This window comes from Lepidochelys kempii, chromosome 7, assembly GCF_965140265.1.
Source record: "Lepidochelys kempii isolate rLepKem1 chromosome 7, rLepKem1.hap2, whole genome shotgun sequence".
Classification (NCBI taxonomy): domain Eukaryota; kingdom Metazoa; phylum Chordata; order Testudines; family Cheloniidae; genus Lepidochelys; species Lepidochelys kempii.
In genome coordinates this window covers 68309066-68329910 of record NC_133262.1, presented here as the reverse complement: position 1 = coordinate 68329910, position 20845 = coordinate 68309066, and the positions used below count along the sequence as shown (strand labels likewise).

The window sequence follows — 20845 nt, the reverse complement described above, 5'->3', positions numbered from 1 at the left end:
TCTATTGAATGCAAGAGGAGAATGGAAACAATTCATTTCTATGGTTCAATGGTATGCGGTTCTTACAAAAAAAAAAAACCTCACTTCAATCCCAAGCAATATAAATAGGCATCACTTAACCCCTTCAGCAGAGGTTCATTTACTACCCCATAAAAAAAGTGCTCCAGATAGCTGGGTCTTTGTAACTAAAGGTTTTGCTTATATTAGAAAAGTTGCACCAATTTAACTAAAATCAGTCTATCTGAACTGATGCAGAAATAAAATTTTAACCAACACATAAATGGATATAACTTGTTGGTAAATTACTAAATAAGAATAAACTTGCAAGGATTAAAAATGGTTTAAGTGTGTCTTCTTTGGGGTCTAGTCTAGGTTCATTACATTGATTTAGTTAAACTGATGAAACTTTCCTGATGAAACTCCACCATTTGACAACTAATGCAATTTCTTCTCAGCCTTAGTGTTCATTTTGGCTTTAATACCACTGTGTCTATCTGAGGATTCTTTTCAATCCCAAAATTCATTTAAAGTAAACAAACAGTTCTTCCAATCTGACCCCTAAGTATTGACTTGCTATTCATATGCTGCTGGATAAATCCCATTAGATGTAAGTGTTTAGCTTCAACTCTGGACATTATCGCAACTGCAGCTACTCCTCTCAGACTTACACAGGATATCGAAGTCTCCTCTATCCAGACTCTTATTGAGGTAGAGAAGCCCTGTTTTTTCTTTGATTTGAAACCAATGATTTTCATAGGCTCCAACGCGATAGATAAAGAGATGCTGGCACAGCTGAAAGTGGGCCACTTCCCCATGTGAATCCCTCAAGGCACGGATGTGCAATAGTGGCGTACCGGCTGGTTGATCAATGTAGACAGTCTCAGAATAATCTTTCCTAGGGAAGTAGAGACCAAAGGAAGCTGCAAAGGAACACAAACAACAGGAGAACTGTTAAAGCTGAATGAACTCTGGGTAGACATTGTCGTAAGAGGTGCATTTCTAAAGAATTGGAAGCTCCATTTAGTAAGTGCATAGGAAGATATAAGAGCCGACCCAGATCCTGAGCTGGTGTAAATTGGTATAGCTCTACTGAGTTCAATGGCACTACCTCAATGTTTATCAGTTGAGGATTTGACCCATAATTTATGTACAAGCTATGAGAATTCCCCCTAGAAGCCAAATTGCTTAGTTGTAAACAAGACCATAGCCACAGCAGAGAGCCTAATGGAGCATTTCTTGTCAAACTTCAGATAAATTCACATCAGCAATTCCCAGCTGCTTTTCCATTCTCACACAAATTGTTTTCTTCTCTGAATATCATCATTTATGGTGAAATCTTATTGAGGAAATAAATACAGTTAGATGAAAAAACATTAGGAGGTACTGCTGTAAAATGAATCTCACCCTTTCAAGTCACACAGTCCAAACACTCAATTTCTATCCAGAGGAAAAACGTGCAAGTACATCAGGGGCTTTCAAACTTTTCCCTAGTGTGGACTTCTTTTTAAGTAGTGATTTTTCTTGTGGACACCTCCTTTCCCATACAAACCAACCAATCCACCCTACACCTTTCCTAAAGTAAGTGGTACTCCACTCAACTAAATAAATCCATAGATTATCAGGCCAGAAGGGACCAGTCTGACTTTCCCACATAACACAGGTCATGGGATTTCCCTCAATTAACTCCTGTTTGAGCTGGAAAATATCTTTTCAGAATAACATCCAATCTTGTTTTTAAAATGTTCAGTAATGGAAAAATCTACCCCAGCCTTTCATAAAATTCTTCCAATGATTAATTACCCTCGCTGTTGAAAATTTGCACCTTATTTCTAGGCTGAATTTATCTAGCTTCAACTTTCAACCATTGGATCTTGTTATATCTTTCACCAGTAGATTGAAGAGCCCTCTATTATCACTGTTCTGTTCCCCAGGGAGGTGCTTAAGTAATATTACAACTCATACAAAGATATAGGTCTCAGAGATATAAAAACTCAGGATTGATAACACCAATTAAGGTTAGAGAAATTTAATCTCTCTCTAATGCAATGGGTGCGACTGACCCATTGTGCCTCTGTACTGTTTATTTCCTCTCCCTGGTTGTAGACATTTACATTAATTTGGATTCATTCACCCTGTGTGAATTCATTTGAGAGCGTAGTAATTGTCTGGTTTCACCCACATAGTTGCTATTAGGGCATTTAGTGCACTGGATGAGCTACAATACATGTTGTGCTAGGCATGTGTAGGAGTCTTAGATCTTGAAAGGTGTGTTGTGATGGGAGGTGGGGGTGGGTGTTGATCATTGATACAGCTTTGATTTGGCCTGTCCAGGTCTGTGGGGAGCTTGCTTCTGACTATGAGCTTGGGGAGGTTGGGGGGCTGTTTGGACGCCAGAAGAGGGGGCTCAGGAAATATTTCTTTCAGGATGGGGTTCTCATTGAGTATGGGTTGTAGTCAGGGGTAAAAGTAAGTCTAGGGACTTACCGGTACAGGGCTGGACTGGGGGGGGTCAGAGCCAGCCCCGGACCACCCTGTACCGGTAAGTGCCTCCTTCCCCCTCCTCTCCCCTCCTCCCCCCGCCCAGGTAACAGCAGCAGCCGGGGGCTCTGGCAGCAGTTTAAAGGGCCCAGGGCAGTAGCGAGGGCCAGAACCCTGGGCCCTTTAAATCATCCCCGGAGCCCCACCACCGCTTCTCCATGGCTCCAGCAGCAGGGCTCCAGGGACGGGACTCCGACCGCCACTACTGCCCTGGGCCCTTTAAATCATCCCCGGCGCGTGCCAGAGCCTTGGGGAAGCGGCGGTGGGGCTCTGGGGACGATTTAAAGGGCCCAGGGCTCAGCCACCGCTACCACCCCGGGCCTTTTAAATCACCGCCCCAGCCCTGCCGCCACTACCCCAGGGCTCCAGCAGCAATTTAAAGGGCCGGGGGCTCCAGCCGCTGCTGGGAGCCGCAGACCCTTTAAATTGCGCCTGGGGAAGCTGATCCACCCCGGTACGGTGCACCAGGGCGTACCGGCTTACTTTCACGTCTGGTTGTAGTTGTTGAATACTAAGGGTTCCCTGTAGGGGCAGGTGACAACTAGGGGTGTGTGGTTAGAAGGGGTTTTATTTCTGTATTGAAGCAGGTTCTCTTGAGGTATTTCGGTGAGCCATGCCATGATGTGATGTGATCTATTTTTGTGGTGGAGTGTCCTTGTTTGGTGAAGGCAGTTTTGAATGTGTTCAGGTGTATATCCTGGACTTTCTCCTCGCAGCATATTCTGTGGTATCTGAGTACCTGAAAAGCACTATGCTCTCAAATGAACTCACACAGGAAAATGATAAAAGACAAAACACCACACCACCTGTGGGTGAACACTTTTCACAAAAAGAAAAGGAGTACTTGTGGCACCTTAGAGACTAACCAATTTATTTGAGCATGAGCTTTCGTGAGCTCATGCTCAAATAAATTGGTTAGTCTCTAAGGTGCCACAAGTACTCCTTTTCTTTTTGCGAATACAGACTAACACGGCTGTTCCTCTGAAACTTTTCACAAAGCGATCACTCTATATCTGACCTATAAGTCCTCATAGGAAACCTACACAACACTTTCAAAAGACGAGCCTGGGAGCTTAAATTCATAACTTTGCTGGACACTAAAAATCTGGCCTGAACAGACACACTGAATTTATGGCTTATTACAACAATCTGTAACCCACTTACAACTGTTGCCCCCTAGCTGCTCCCCTCCCCTTCTTTTCCTCCCTGTGACTGAAGGGATGTTAACGGCCCTCTTGACCTTGAATGCTAAACAATCTGTTCCACCTTATATTTAGCTGTGACACTCTGAATTAGTTTCCTAGACTCGAAGAAGAGCTCAGCATAAGCTCGAAAAGCTTGTCTCTCTCACCAGCAGAAGTTGGGCCAATAAAAGATATCACCCCATCCATTTTATTGGTGCAAAGCCCTTTTTGCTCAAAACTGGGCCACTTTTACTGGACATTTTCCCATGATGATGCATTTCCGCCCCAGCAGAAATGGGAAGTAGGCTGCCAAAGCATCTCCAGAATAGTAATGGGCTAACATTTCCTCATTACTGAAGGATCCATTTTAAAGAAGGAAAAGGAAGATGGCAAACCCACTGTGAATTAAAGGCCTATGATGTAACTTGGAAACACTACACAAGCCACAGTATTCTCTCTCGTGATTACATCAGCAGCATTGCTGCATGGAATTACATCCTCAGGTTTTACAGTTGGCTGTTATTTAGCTACATGTAATTTGCATTAAATAAATTAATAAAGCAGGCAAAAACTTACCAAAATAATGTTCAATTAAGAAGGCAGCCAGCTGTAATCTTTTAAAAAAAGCATACAATAAATTTTTGGCAGCTGGTGGGTAGCAGGGAGCTAAAAACCAGTGACTCCTGAGTTAAAGTCCCCCTCCAACTTCTTTTCTTTGAAAGGAAAATATTATTTTCCATCTGCTATATTTCCTTTTAGCATGTATCTAGTTCATAAACTAGATTCATGAGCATTCTTCCTAAATTTTCCATGCATCTCTTTCGGTCTCCTACTTTTGTAATTGCAAGAAACCTTTTCTAATTTTTTTTAAAAGAGCGTTTTCTGCAAAACAATTTCCATTTGATATTCAGCACTGAGATTTTGTCAGCAACATGCACTGTTTAATAAAGATACCGTCAAAGATATACTTTTGGCCCATTCAATCTACTGTTGCTTCTAACTGAAGGCTATGCAAACATTGTGTCCACACATCATTGCAACTCAATATTTTCAGGAATACAAGCGTTAAATATGTATAACATACCTTAGGAGAGATATACTTCTATCAGAAAGATGCAAAGAGGAGTGAAAAAAATTATTTAAGGTGGTACAAGATGTAACAAAATAGAGATAAATTAAGGAAGGTAAGACTATACAAACCAAAAAGGAGGCAAGGTCCCTGCCTGTGGTCTAAATTTAACCGGAATGTTGGGGGAAACTCCTCTTGGTGAGATCCAAATAAATTATCCAGTAGTAGGAGGGAAGACGACATGAACTAGTAGAACTTTTCCATCACTAACTCCTATGATTCAATTCAAATACAGGTTTGCTTTATGTACCTTTTAATACTGTACTGAATTGATTGTTGATTAAAAATTAAAACATTAAAATACACCACTGTGCATTTTCAATGGAGACACTATTCCTACTCAGTTAGGCCAGTAAAGTTTGTAACAGACAACTGAGCCAAATCTCGTTCACCTAACAAGGAGTCGTCCTATCACAAGAAGAAAGCAAACCAGGCTTGTCAAAAAATGTTACCAGTTACGATTTCTGTGTTTCAGCATGAGAATTTTACTTAATTGGAACCCTGAGATCTAGAACACTGAAGTGCTTTTCAGAACACCTCCATTCCATTTAAGTAATTTAGATCCTTGCAAAAACTAATGAACATGTTTAACTTTATGCATCTGAGCAGTTTCACTGTAAAGTGGCTACTCCGATGCTTGAATTTCATCATCAGCCAGACTTTCAAAAGAGCTCAGAATTTTGGGTGCTGAGCGCTTTTGAGGATCTGGTCCCTTGAAAATCTGGCTCCGAATTCTGCCCCTAAGTGTTTACAGGATCACAGCTTTAAATAGTACAGAGACTAGTAATTCATTGTATATTTAACCTTCCTCTTTTTAAAACAAACAAACCCAAATTGTCATAGATAGTAGCTCACAGTAGGAACTCACTTACTAGACAGGCCAGTCCTCGCTTACAAACAGCCCCCCAACCTGAAGCAAATACTCACCAGCAACCACACACCACACAACAAAAACACTAACCCAGGAATCTATCCTTGCAACAAAGCCTGTTGCCAGCTCTGTCCACATATCTATTCAAGGTACACCATCGTAGGACCTAATCACATCAGCCACACCATCAGGGGCTCGTTCACCTGCACTTCTACCAATGTGATATATGCCATCATGTGCCAGCAATGCCCCTCTGCCACGTACATTGGCCAACCGGACAGTCTCTACACAAAAGAATAAATGGACACAAATCAGACATCAAGAATTATAACATTCGAAAACCAGTCGGAGAACACTTCAACCTCCCTGGTCACTCAATTTCAGACCTAAAAGTCGCAATTCTCCAACAAAAAAAATTCAAAAACAGACTCCAATGCGAAACTGCAGAATTGGAATTAATTTGCAAACCGAACACCATTAAATTAGGCTTGAATAAAGACTGGGAGTGGATGGGTCATTACACAAAGTAAAATCTATTTTCCCATGCTATTTCCCCCTACTGTTACTCACACCTTCTTGTCAACTGTTTGAAATGGGCCATCCTGATTATCACTACAAACGTTTTTTTTCTCCTGCTGATAACAGCTCGCCTTAATTGATTGGTTTGGTCTCGTTACAGTTGGTATGGCAACACCCATTTTTTCATGTTCTCTGTGTGTGTATGTGTGTGTATATATATATATATATATATATATATCTTCCTACTGTATTTTCCACGGCATGCACCTGATGAAGTGGGTTTTAGCCCACAAAAGCTTATGCCCAAATAAATTTGTTAGTCTCTAAGATGCCACAAGTACTCCTCATTTTTTTTTGGTTGTCCTTTGAATAACAGTTAATTGGAAGAGATATGCTTGAAGATTAATTAATCAAGACAACTGATATCTAGACATGTTCAAAAATATTTGGCAAATCATCACCACCACTGAAAATTCAGTTACATTGCACCTGCTACTCTTCTTCCTTTGCTGATGGCATTGTGTCTTGCAAGTAGGGTTGGGAGAATCAGTTTCAACAAAGTTAGAAATCCACTTAAAACTTTGAAGTTCATTTCTGAAAAGGAATATAACAAAACTTATCTAAGGTCTAATAATTCTGCTAGGCACTTCTAGGTTTTGGCCAGGAACAGAAGTGACATTATTATACATTACCACCTATTTTTGTGTTTTTTCTGAGTCCTGACCTGAACAAGAAGCAGTTCAAACATCAAAAGAAAAAATGTAATCTCCAAGGAGCCAGATTTTTAAAAAGATGAGTTTTTGCAGATTCAAATTGTTCAGGTCAGATTCAGCTAAGCATTCAAACATACAATGGCGTATCTGAACCAAAGCCAAATTCCAGCATCTTCCTGCCCTACTCACAGGGTGCACAGGAATGCACTTCATACAGTTACTTATATACCATGTATTCAATATACTTGTTTTCTCATTTTGGTTGAAAAATTTGCAACTTGGAAAATTTCAACCAGTTCTATTTTCTCAGGTTCTGTCTTAGCTTGGAACACTGTGTATTTGTTGTTTTCCATTTGTGACAAAGTTCCTCCTCTGCCTTGGTGGATCCTGCGCTTTCTGGCAGATTTGCTCACCTCAGAGGTTCACGGCAGCCCTCAGTTTGGCTCCTTTTGTCAGTGGTACAAACATGCCGTTCACTCAGCTAACTTTATCACTGGCCAGCATAGGGAAAGGGAGGAGAACAATCCCCTCAGTCTTTGCTGATCCACCAAGCGGGTCGGGGGACAGGCCAGAGACCTTCCACTCTGGTGGGACTCACAGTCCAGGTCAACTCCTCCTGTATCCAATAGGGAGTTGGGGGGATGTGGGGAACCCTGGCCTGCCCTCTAATCTGGATTCCAGCCAAGGGCCCTGGGGATATCAGCTATCTACAACATCTCCTGTAACAGTTGTGTGACAGCTACAACTCCCTGGGCTACTTCCCCATGGTCTCCCGCCAGCACCTTCTTTATCCTCACCCCAGGACCTTCCTCCTGATTCCAGATAGCGTTTGTACTCCTCAGTCCTCCAGCAGCATGCCCTCTCACTTCCCACTCTTTGCATGCTGACTGAAGTGAGGTCCCTTTTAAACCAGGTGCCCTGATTAGTCTGCCTGTCTTAATTGATTTTAGCACGTTCCTGATTGTTCTCGAACCGCCCCTGTTACTTTACCCAGGGGAAAGGGACCTGCTTAATCTGGGGTTAATATTTCTATCTTCTAGTACTCTCCTGTAGCCATCTGGCCCGACCCTGTCACACATTATAATCAGAGCTAGCCAAAATATTTAGCATTTTAACTTTATTTTTAAACATACATTACATATTTTTCTTGAAAAAATTATCCATTTTCAGATGGATGATAAAATTTTCAAAAGCACTTAAGCAACTGAGGAGCTTATACCCTCTTTTCAGTAGGGCACTTAGGAAATTAAGTCTCATGGAAAGTTAGATTCTTAATGCCTAAGTCACTTTTTGAAAATGGAACTTCGGTGCTTTTGACATTGTGAAAGCAATTCAAATTAGATTTGAATACAACCTTACACTTACAGCGGGGATTTCCATCAGAGAATTTCACATAACTATACAATTAATATTCAAAATTTCTCTGGAAGGTGCTATCAGCCCCATTTTATTGAAGGGGAAACTGAGGCACAGACTACATTCATTGATCCAAGTTACAAAACAGATCAGTCGTAGAGCTAGGAACAGAACCCAGATCTCCTGAGTCATGTTCCTGTGCATTATCCAAAAGACCATGCCAATAAGAAGAAGAAGCCTCCTGCTTTTCTTCAGTACCATTACTTTATGTTTACATGTACATTTGATGCAATACTTTGACAGTTTCATCCAGTTACATCTGAGCTTTGATTTTCACTTACTCCACACTCAAGCTGTAGTACAAGAGGTTTGCAAATAGCAGAGTTACTAACCAATGAAGCTTCCCAGAATCCAAATGCTGCATTTGAATAAACCTAAAATATCTCACCTCCCTGATCAATGGGTATAACGTCCATTGGCATTTAAAGAAATTATGCGTACATATCCCTAGTAAAAAGAAATATGACATTATGCAAAATATGGAGTAGAGTCAGAATCTGGTAGAACATTAGGTGTACCCATTTGCACAGATCTCTGTGATTGTGGAAGTTAGAAAATATTACAGAATCTAATTTTTATTTAAAACACTATTTTCATAGTTGTGTGTGTGTTTTTAATCCCTTAATTGTCACATGCCTCTTTATCTAAGTGCATTGTACTCAGATGGTCTTCTTTTGCGGTTCTCAATTAATATATTTTTAAAGCTTTAAAGGACCATTATGACCATATCATCTGATCCTGCATAACACAAACCAAAGAATAAATCTATGTAACCCAATAATTTCTGCTTCACACCCATAACTTCTCTTTGAGCTAAAGCATATAGTTTAGAAAGATGTCCAGTCTTCATTTAGAGAATTCAAGTGATGGAGAATCCCCACATCCCTAGGTAAGTTGATCCAATGATTAATTACCCTCCCTGTTAAAAATGTGCGCCTTATTTCTCGTCTGAATTCATCTAGCTTCAACTTGCAACTACTGGCTCTGGTTAGCCTTATTCTGCTAGATGTATGGGTAATCTTACCCACCACATTTCATGTGCTGAAATATGAACTGCATTAACAGAGCTTTAATTGGTTTGTGAGTTAAAATAATAGGGAAAATGATTCTCAGCAGCAATATGGAAACTGGAACAAGAGTTGGTTTTCTTTCAACTAATAATAATATACATATGTGACACAACCAATTTCCTCTAGCAAAATTTACTCAGGCCTTCTCCATATTGTTGAGGGATAGTGTTACAATTCATGAGAAATAAACCTTTCCCTGATGTGGAAAGAATATTGAAGAATTTACTCTATGCCTTACTGAAATGGGTGTATGATTACATTAATAACATGCCCCTCTCAAGTCAGGACATTTGTAGAGTAGAGGAGAAAATGATATTAGCTGACAAACATGGGAGTGTGCTGTTAATATTCCACCATTTGTGGCACAGCATCAGATTTCAACAATCAGTTAGATGTGGGGGGGTTAGCACTGTGTCCCTATTTTGACTACTGTTTATTGGCCATTATGCTCCATTATGAATATTCATCTACCTGATGTTTGACTCAGAGCATGTGGCCGGGATACACTGTCAGTATCTGCAATCTGCCACAAAATTCCTCCCTTCCCACTTAGTCTGCAATAAGCTGTGCTCTTCTAGACCTTGCAGAAGAGGAGAATCAAGAAATCTACTTATCGAAAAACCAACACTTCTTCATGACCAAAATCCAAGTAAACCACTTGGCAAGACCATTATGTTGTCACATGCTGGGAATGTTTATACCTAGTTCCTGAAGAGTATACAGACAGTATGGAACAGAGTTCAACTCATATAGTTTGAAGGAGGGTCACGTGGAGTTAGGACCCTGCAAGAGTTATCTTTCCATGAGAAACTCTCTGAAAATACCTGCCAATCTTGTCCATTCCACAAGTATCAAATTGCCCTTCAGAAATACTTTTATGAGTCTCAGGGATATGTCATTCCTGACAGGATTGATTTAACAGTAGCCAGAGAAGGGACAAGCTGCATTTCATGCAGGGGAATCAATCCAGTGGCAGAATTTTAAATGAGGGGCTCTTGAGAGAAGCCCTCATCACCTCACTGGTGTTCAGGGGGGGAAAAGAGCAATCTCAGGAATAGAAACTGTCTCAGAAATAGTCCTTGTTGAGAATTATTAGGAGATGTGGAGTAAGAAGGCAGAATGCTAATAGTGATCAAGAGCATATGTGCTATTGCATAGACCCTGTACTATAATAATGCACTTCGAAGAGGCTACTAGAACATCTGTGAATGGATCAAATATACACAATTTGGTTAAATCATAACTGCTCCATTGGGATAGCTGATACTTACAGTACATATCACTGCAGAGAGATAAATGCTTTCCTCTTTCATTACAACAGTTGGGAAAGGAAGTTTGTTGTTTATCTGTATTTATTTGAAAGCAAAGAAATTCTGAGCTAAAACTTGATCTACTGTAAGGTATTGCAGGGAAACTATGCCTACTGGATGCTTCAGCATGCTGAGAGTTTGATTCAGCCTATAGTTATGCCATAATAAACCAGGGCAAAGGGCCTGCAGCAGAAGAAATTCTGCCCGGAGAGAGGTTGCAGCAGTGCATCTCCACTCCACCTGGACTCCCACAGCTGCAGCTCTATCCAGAAAGGGGCACCCCCAGCATAGTTTAAGGCGTCCTGTAGCCCCAGTGTCAGTTAAAGCTGTCCTCCCCCTGGACATCACGAGGGAGTCAATTCCCCCCTTAGGCAGAGTAACTCCTCTTCTTGCATGTGAATCAAGCCCTGTACGTGGTTATGCCTTGAGCCTAGACAATGTCTTACAAAGTCTTAGCCAATACTCTTTGCTTTATGAGGACTGAAATCAGATTCTGCCATTACTTCACTGAATGAAGTTTGTGCCATTATTACATTAGCAGAGCATAGCACCAATGGCAGGACAGGCTCATGCTGCCATGGTTACGTTCTATTTTTAGCACACTAGCTTGATGCCAGCTAGCCAAGTATGTCTCCTCGAGCTGGGACTCACCCACAGCTCCAAGTACAGACATAGCCTAAGTTTATATCTGAACTTCAGAGAGTTGAGTAGATTACTGGTAGCATTTCACCTGTAGTACACATGTAAAAATGACAGAAGGGATAGCGAGTGCAACAACAGCAATATAAATGGAATACATAGGTTTCATGCAATGTGGTACGTACATTTTCTCAGGAATTTTGAGGAGATAATGGTAGGCAGAAGCAATCCTAAACTAAAATACATTCCAGATCAGTTTCTGGGATACTTTTGTTGAACTGGCCTGGTTTAATTTAGTCTATATGCATCTCTCTCTCTCTCTCTCGCATTATTATTCGATTCAGCAGCTCTCCACGTGCATTCTATTGAGAAAAACCTAGAGATTGTGGCTGGAAAAAAACCTCTGAGAAAAACAAATTCATGTTCACCGGGAAGGGTCAGATTGGAAGAATTTCCCGTTTCAAAAAAATTTTTTTGAATAAGTTTCAAAATTGTCCAAGTGTCCCATTGTGACATTTTCTAAACAAAGAAGTTCAGTTTTTTCAGAGCAAAATGACTTTGTTTTGAAATTTATTTTATAGTAAAGAACATGTAAAAAAATGCAAAAGGTCAAAATTGAAGTAAAACATTTCAAAATTACCAAACCCATACCTTTCAATTGACTTGACCCAAGCAATTTTTTTGGATTCTCAGTTTGCAAAAAATTTTGAGATTGATATTTTGTCCCATTTTGGGATGGGGATTTAAAAAAAAAAATCTCAAAAATTCTCATAGTACTAGAAAACTGTTTCCTGTCCAGCTCTCCTCCAGTCCCAACCTAATAAATATCAGTGAGGTGGGTGCCTAATTCCCATTTGTTCATTTGAAAAGTTCTCTCTACATTTTAAGTGAGTTAGAGCAATTCTGTGTATTTCTAATTCGTTTTAATTGCTATGATGATGGGAGGTGTCCTTCCTCTATTTTAAACTCCACCGAGAAGGCAAGGTTGGGATGCCTTGTTGCTGTGAAGCATCACTTTAAAAAACAAATGCTAGTTAATCTTAAAATGTTTTTCTTAATTTATTTCTCCAGAGATTGAGCATATATTTAGAGGTATGCAGCTTGACAGAAAGCAAATGACTATACTACGTGCAATTTTAGCCAACATTGTTTGGATTTCTCATACCTCCATATCTCACATGATACTAGTCAATTAGAGAATATTACATATTATATGGATATCATGTGTGGGTCACACATGAAAGAGATGGAGAGAATAGCTGTAGACTTCTGCAAGTTCTTCAGAAACCCAGAAATTCCTTCTCTCTTTTGGTACAGGACTATGTGAACCATGTATGCAGTGCTGTTGCAGCCACGCCGGTACTGGGGAATTAGAGAGACAACACGGGTGAGGTAATATCTTTTACAGGACCAACTTCTGTGGGTCAGAGAGACAAGCTTTCGAGCTTACACAGAGATTTGCAGGTCTGGGAAATGTACTCAGAATACTAAATACAAAGTGGAGCAGATTGTTTAGCATAAGCAGTTAACACTGGAGACCATTCACAGTGACATGGTCTCTTAACGTCGCTGCAGTCTATGGGAACCATAACTTTTAAGGGTACCCTATTTTTAAAAGGTTAGGAATAATCAAATATAATTGAACTTTCGTTAGTAAAGGTCTGCAATATAGGAAAAGGGAACTGACTGGAGAATACACATCAGCACAAAAGTTACATCAATACAGCAGTTAATGGCATCTAGTCACATCTGGGTCAAATTTATAGCATATGCAAGGCAGCAAAAACTCAGGATGAAGACAAGTAAAAATGAACCATTATGTCCATTCCCACTGAGCTCTATATAGACATAGTTTATTTTGTGTTGTGTAAGTCTGGATCGCCAGTGACCTGCATGTGTTTTGTTCTGGTGGCCAACCCTGGGCTTGAATGAGAGGAGAGAGACAAGAAAAGAAAAAGACTAGAAGTCACTGCAGAAGGTCACATACCTCCACTCTTTGCTATGCTAACAACCATCACTGGTGCAAATCATCACTTCAATGAACTTAGCTCTAGATGGGAATGATGTGTATCCACTGCCGTCTTTCCAGCAAATTTGTAAAGGGTTAAGTTTGCACAATTATTGGACCATGAGATTTTTTTCTCAGCCTATTAATACACTTGAAATCAAGAGGCGAAAGGTAACCTACATTTCTGTGCCTAACGTAAAAAAACAACACTGGGAACCTCTCAGCTGACTGATCATCCACAGGAGCACAAAGCCAGCACCTGGAAAGAGCAATAGAAATCCTGGTTCACAAATCTATAGGCCAGACCATTATTTCTGGCACTACCTGCTCAGGAAGTACTATCTATATTAGCCATTAGATGCTACTGAGACAATAAAAACTAGAATTAATGATTGCATTAAATTGTATCCTCATGCATAAACCATGAGGACTCATCTAACATTCATCTGTAGGGTTAAACCTGGCAGCCTAGCGACAACTTCAAGCGTTGATTTTTTTATTTTTGTATGCAATAACACAAATAGCTATTTTATAATTGAATTGCACCTATTTTTAGCACTGCAAAGGATTTTAACGATTTTAAAATTCTTTTGAAAATAGTTTTACTCACATAATACCTATTAAGAGGCAATGGGCACACATCTGGAGACATGGCCATACTGAGATTAAGTTTCAGAGACTAAGTGAGTTGCTTTGACAATGACACCTATCTTTGCCTATGGTATTTTTACTGACAGGTTTGACTGCATAGGTGACAGTGATAGTGAGAGAGAAAAGTTTACCTGTAGGCACAAAAAGATTTATTTTTGAGTTGTTTTGAGTCAGTGTCTGGCTGAATTTCACTGGGAGGGATGGGACAGGAAGATTTCACTGAGAAAATGGATACAATCATCTTAGTGTGAATGCACAGCTCCAGTCATGGCATCACACAATTCTATTTACCTGGTTCAAGAGTAAGGTGTACTTCTTGTAAATCTGAGCATTTTCACAGTGCCTGGAGCACTCTCTTCAAAACGCACTGCAGAGGCCAAAATTTTCATATCTGGATTTAGGAGTTTAATTTTAGGCACTCACATATAAGTAGAACTGGCTGGATTTTCAGGGATGTTGAACACTCCAACTGCCAGTGAGGCCAACCAGTATTGCTGGTGTCCCACACCTTCAGAAAAAGTAATTAGAGACCTTATTTCTGAGCCTAACCAGGGATGTAGGTGCCTAATGGTAGGCACTCAAGTTTGAAAGCTTTGGCCAGGCATGCTATAGACACTTCTTAAAAAATAATTTGTGCTTCTACTGCATACAATGTGGCAACTTTTATCTGAGGATCTCAAAGCTCCACTGACTTTTAAAATACCCCTGTAAGACAGGAAGAGTATGCTATAAATCAGGGCAACAAACAATTCTTAAAAAGAAAAGGAGTACTTGTGGCACCTTAGAGGCTAACCAATTTATTTGAGCATAAGCTTTCGTGAGCTACAGCTAGCTCACGAAAGCTTATGCTCAAATAAATTGGTTAGTCTCTAAGGTGCCACAAGTACTCCTTTTCTTTTTGCGAATACAGACTATCACGGCTGTTACTCTGAAACAATTCTTAGCCAATCAGGAGCAGAGATCATAATTCATCACATATCTAGCCATCATCGAGTTGCAGTTTTCTGTACGTAACATGGAAAAAGGTAATCTTGAGGAGTGACTTGAAGGAGGTTTAACTGATAATTTTAAGGATTTTGTCTGGGGTGGGAGGTCCCAGATGAAAGGGGCTGTGTGGAAGAAAGCATAAGGGTGCTTGAGGCTCTAACTTATTTTATTCAAAAAGAGTATGAGCTTCCAGACAGAGAAAAATGTAATAATATGCAAGAGCAATCAACCAAAGGCCAGCACTCAGGCATTTCAGCCACAACCATTAGTCTTTGGAGACCCTAAATGAAACTTGGTTAAAAAAGTGGCTGGCTAAGGGAGCAAAATATCAACAGCAGCAGTTTATGACAACTTTTTGAGCAAGTGACGGAGGTGTGGGAGTGAAAAGGGAGGTTGGCCAGGGCAGCAGATTGACTTGAGCTGGCACTATTTCCCCAAATGCATCTCAGAACACCTCAAAAACTGTAAGCTATCTGGTGGAGAGGGAGTAGATACTGTGCTCTTCCTCCCTCCATCAATAAACCAAATTGAAATGAGTTACTCTTACCCTGTGACAATCCTCGTAATTAAGAATGTAATGCACACTACTATACTATATCTGAACGATTCTTGACTCAGTATGCAGCGTTGCAGCCATGCTGGTCCCAGAATATTACAGAGACAAGGTGGGTGAGGTAATATTTTATCAGACAAACTTCTGTTAGCGAGAGAGACAAGCTTTCAATCTTACACAAAATTGAAGAAGAGTACTGTGTCAGCTAAAAACACTTCTCTCTCCGATCAACAGAAATAGGTCCAATACAAGATATTACCGCAACCACCTTGTCTCTTGAAACAGTCTAGGGAAAACATTTCACTGTATCAGACAAACTGGCTATAAATCGAATCACCTTTCATCGGTTCTTCAAAATACTGCATGATATGTTCACTAATTCTCATAGATATTGGGGATTAAACAAGGTTTGTTTCCTTACTTGATTTTGCAGGGCTGGATGAAAAGTAAGAGGCATGATTCTAAGTGGTTTGCAGTCATGCCAAAATGAAACAATGAGAGCGCAAGCCTCTCTCCAGACACAAATATGTTTAATAATAGGAACTCAATAGGAGACAGAGAAAGTACTGATCCGAGGATGTGATTCCATATTCCCTGCAAAAACTTTTGGGGACATCTCCAAGTTGTCTCCAACATCATCGTAATACACACAACCAAGACAGAAGATCAAACCATGATTTTGGAAATTGTAACTTATTTCATTTAAGTTAACACACAAAGTGTTCTGCTCATTCCAAGGCCCAATCCACATAATATACTTAAACACACTTATTAGTCCAATGGCACTCCTCATAGTAACAAGTCCTATGACCAACAGTAAATTTTGTAAAATCAAAACTCATTTTTTAACCTTGTTAACATTTTTTACATTACATTAAAAATGTAATTTAGCCTAGGCAGGAACCTACATTAAAAAGAAGTCAAACAAGTTATAGGTGTTTTCCCTGCCAAGCCATGTTATCATTTGGTTTGATCACCAACCATACAGAACAAATTGCTCAATACAGCCATAAGCCACATGTAGACTAGACAATAAGACACAGGGATAAAGATCCAGTTCCCTAAGGGAAGCCTTATTGAAGCTAAAATGTTTTGAGCAATATGAAACACAACCAAGTCTTTCAAATCAAAAAGAAGAGGAGAAAGCAGTCAGATTTCTCACCGTTTACTGGATACCTCGAGTTGCCATTATCAGAACAATCTCATAGCGAAATCTTTTGGTCTGAACAGTCTGAACTACACCCTTCACATATTGTGCAATCCAGAATTTGAACAGTACTCAAATTATTGGTTGGAAAAGTTAGGCCTTATGTACAACAACCCAGTCACTGCATAGAACATTGTGATCCAAAAGTACATGATATGAATCAGAACAGCACTGAAAAAAACAATATAACACTACTGTCACCAACTGGAAGCGTAGTATTTATAGGTGTGTCCACCAGAAGCAAACCAAAGCTACTCAGAACATAGATATATTTTTAAAAGACACTGGCTGTATCCTAGTGGCCAAACAAAGCCTTCACAGTCCCAGAACTGGAAGCCATGGGATCCCTCTGTTGGATGGGATAGCTATAACTGTTCTACTACTGTTGTAAAAAGCAACTGAAACATCCTCTAATTGAATATGTGCCTGCATCTCTTTCAAATTAATGACAGTGTTGTCAGTCAACATTAGACTGAATAGCAGATCACAAAACAGTACCTGTTGAGCAACCCACCTCCACAAGATTGAGGCAGTGGAAGGAAGGGGCTCACTTATGCTTATATTTTAACTGGTCTTCTCTCTTCTGCAACCATTTACAAGTATCATGGGTAACATGATTGTCCAGAAAAAAGTTAATGCTGATACTTGCAATTAAATGCTGCAGTCATACTTTCTACTAAAATGTATCCAAATCAGTTTTTGAAAGTTAGGTTTTACAAGAATGAAGGAACTTTTCCATTTTTAAAAAAAAATTATTCTCATCAACAGTGAGCAGCCCAGACTAATTAAACAAAGGATGTACGCTATCTTTGTTTAATTAAGGGGACTACTATTTGTACCAATGAGATTATTCTAAAAAGAGTGAGCACAGAACATAATCCCAAATCTTCTCTCTCTCTTTTAGATACTATTTGGAATACATATTAAAGATGAATTGCAATGCAAAAATGACATTTTTGCTGTGTGTACATGACATCTCAACTAACAGGTGTGAGGAGACTTTTAGTACAGGAATAAGTTTTCAACTTCTCTTTCTAAAGTAGCTTTCCTCCAAAATCTTTCTGGTACTTCCTGATTCACTGGAGACATCTCAGAATGTATGCCACGCAGCAGTCTCACTGCAGTCAGTGCAGTGGCAGTCCACAGTGGTACATTCTGGACCAGGAGGATTTATACACCATTGTGACGGCCTTCAAGGAAGAATTAAGATAGCCAGAGTAGATTAAAATAATCAAAAACAGTGAAGACTTATTTCATGTCAAGACATATTTCAAGGCTTATTTCAGCCTAGACAGTGAATGTACAACAGACAGATCAGCATAACAATCTCTGCTTAGATTAATTTTGTCAGTTCACTGTTAAAACATTTGGGTATCCATGAAGAACACAGGATCTGTACAGCTGATATTTTGGAAGAATGATGGCATACTGGGTAAAATTTTCACAACACTCCTAAATCTTTTTAAATCACAATTTCCTTGCAATGGACTTAGGCTCTTATGTCCCTTAGGTACTTCTGAAAATTGTACCCAATGTCACAATGTTTTTGTGACTTCAGGACATAAAAATATAGGAAATTTTGGAGAAAGGAAATGACAGATGGTTCATTATGCCTGAATTTATTTAACTTAGTCTTCTTCCACCTCTTCTTATTTCTTTTTATCATCTACTTCAATTGCACCACTGTCAAGGTTCCTCCCCCACTCTGAACTCTAGGGTACAGATGTGGGGACCTGCATGAAAAACCTCCTAAGCTTATCTTTACCAGCTTAGGTCAAAACTTCCCCAAGGTACAAAATATTACCCCCGTTATCCTTGGAATGGCCGCTACCACCACCAAACTAATACTGGTTACTGGGGAAGAGCTGTTTGGACGCGTCCTTCCCCCCAAAATACTTCCCAAAACCTTGCACCCTACTTCCTGGACAAGGTTTGGTAAAAAGCCTCACCAATTCGCCTAGGTGACTACAGACCCAGACCCTTGGATCTTAAGAACAATGAACAATCCTCCCAACACTTGCACTCCCCCTTTCCTGGGAGATGTTGGATAAAAAGCCTCACCAATTTGCATAGGTGACCACAGACCCAAACCCTTGGATCTGAGAACAATGAAAAAGCATTCAGTGTTTTACAAGAAGACTTTTAATAAAAAATAGAAGTAAATAGAAATAAAGAAATCCCCCCTGTAAAATCAGGATGGTAGATATCTTACAGGGTAATTAGATTCAAAAACATAGAGAACCCCTCTAGGCAAAACCTTAAGTTACAAAAAAGATACACAGACAGAAATAGTTATTCTATTCAGCACAATTCTTTTCTCAGCCATTTAAAGAAATCATAATCTAACACATACCTAGCTAGATTACTTACTAAAAGTTCTAAGACTCCATTCCTGTTCTGTCCCCGGCCAAGACGACTACAGACAGACACACAAACCCTTTGTTTCTCTCCCTCCTCCCAGCTTTTGAAAGTATCTTGTCTCCTCATTGGTCATTTTGGTCAGGTGCCAGCGAGGTTACCTTTAGCTTCTTAACCCTTTACAGGTGAGAGGAGCTTTCCCCTGGCCAGGAGGGATTTCAAAGGGGTTTACCCTTCCCTTTATATTTATGACAACCACCAAAAAGGTTCTGAGTTCAGATCTGGTTTGGATTCTAATCTGAAATCATCAGTGCTATTAGATAGGCATTACTGGACTGGAAATACCATGAGAAACAAGGATTGTCTCATTTCATACTTCCTGCTTCTGGTTACACTTGTTAAAACATAACCCTGATATTTTGGTACTTGTATACGGATTGGAACTTTGAAATACAGGTGCATGTGAAAAATAATGAGAAAAACAGTACACCACTCATAGGCAGCTATGAACCTGAAAAAACAATATTAAGTCTGGATTCATATCAGAGGTGAAGAGGCATCTTTTCATTCATCCTTCATGTCAGTTCTCTCCATTTAGAAGTCTGCTGAACTTATTTGTACCAACTGTACAGGTCTGAAAATTTGATGTCTGAGAAGTCAACACACACAGATAGATTTGTCTTCTTCCTGGTCTGTTACAAAAAATTGCCAAACTAATTATAAGTCTGAAAAACAGAAGATAACTGCCATCTAGTTATGCCTACTCTGCAGCTCAACCTCCCCTTTTATACTGCAATGAGATACAAGCTCTCAACGCCTGTTGTACCTCAATTAGCTTTCTTACACATTTCCTCCAAAAAACAAATGATAGAATCTGGGTATACGTTATAGCAGCACAAGAAAACAATGGGTAAGTTTCACCAAATTACTGGAAACTGAGCAAGTTCAATTTATGCACAAAAACTGAAACCACAGGATTGTCTTATCGGTAGGAGTAACGCACACATTTCATGGGATGGACAGATCCCAGGACGTGAAAATTGGTGAGTGCAAATTATTTATTCCTGTCCTACTGAAGTCAATTGCAAAATTCATTCACTTCAACGGGACAAGAATTTGTGTCAATGTGTCACTTAAAAAATAATAAGTTATTTCACTAACACAGTCATGATTCATAAAACAACATAATTGGGAGGAAAATATCACAACTGCATTTTTTTTTATAGATTTATACGAAGATGTGTACCCACACACATCCCTAGCAAAGGGTTGCATTGCTGTTATACATAATGGTTTCCCCCTGTTTTCCCCACCACAAGATAGTGGGACTGATCCAGCACCTTCAGACTGAATGGGAGTTTTCCAGTTGATTTTAATGGGATTAGGATCAAGCATAGTGTCACTTTCTGATCAACTCAGTGAGACTCTGGTCCAAATGATTGCAACCACTTCAGAGTAATTCCTGTTTCAACAGCAGTCCATCAGGGCTAACAAAGCTTAGGGTAGTTATAACAATATTTCTCATATGTAGCTTTCATTTCATGGTTTCTAGGAGCTTGAGCCATTTGCAACCCTGTTGCAAAATGGTAACATTCTATTTTCCAAATTACTACACAATGGCCAAGATTTTCAAAAGTGATTAGCAATTTGGGGTCCCTGACTTGAGGCAGCTTAACAAAGGGTCTGATTTTT

General features: G+C 39.8%; 1 protein-coding gene across 3 annotated transcripts in view; it reads right to left on the bottom strand.

Annotated features, from left to right (window-relative positions):
• The window catches only part of RET (ret proto-oncogene), a 128835-nt gene that overhangs the window by 54239 nt on the left and 53751 nt on the right, over positions 1 to 20845 (bottom strand). For 2 of the 3 annotated variants that reach the window (XM_073353250.1, XM_073353251.1), the window contains exon 2: positions 669 to 920. In XM_073353250.1, coding sequence (XP_073209351.1) covers positions 669 to 920 — 252 coding nt within the window. Of the gene's footprint in view, positions 1 to 668; positions 921 to 6730; positions 6842 to 20845 lie in introns of those variants that run through there. The other variant, XM_073353249.1, reaches the window with a different exon arrangement.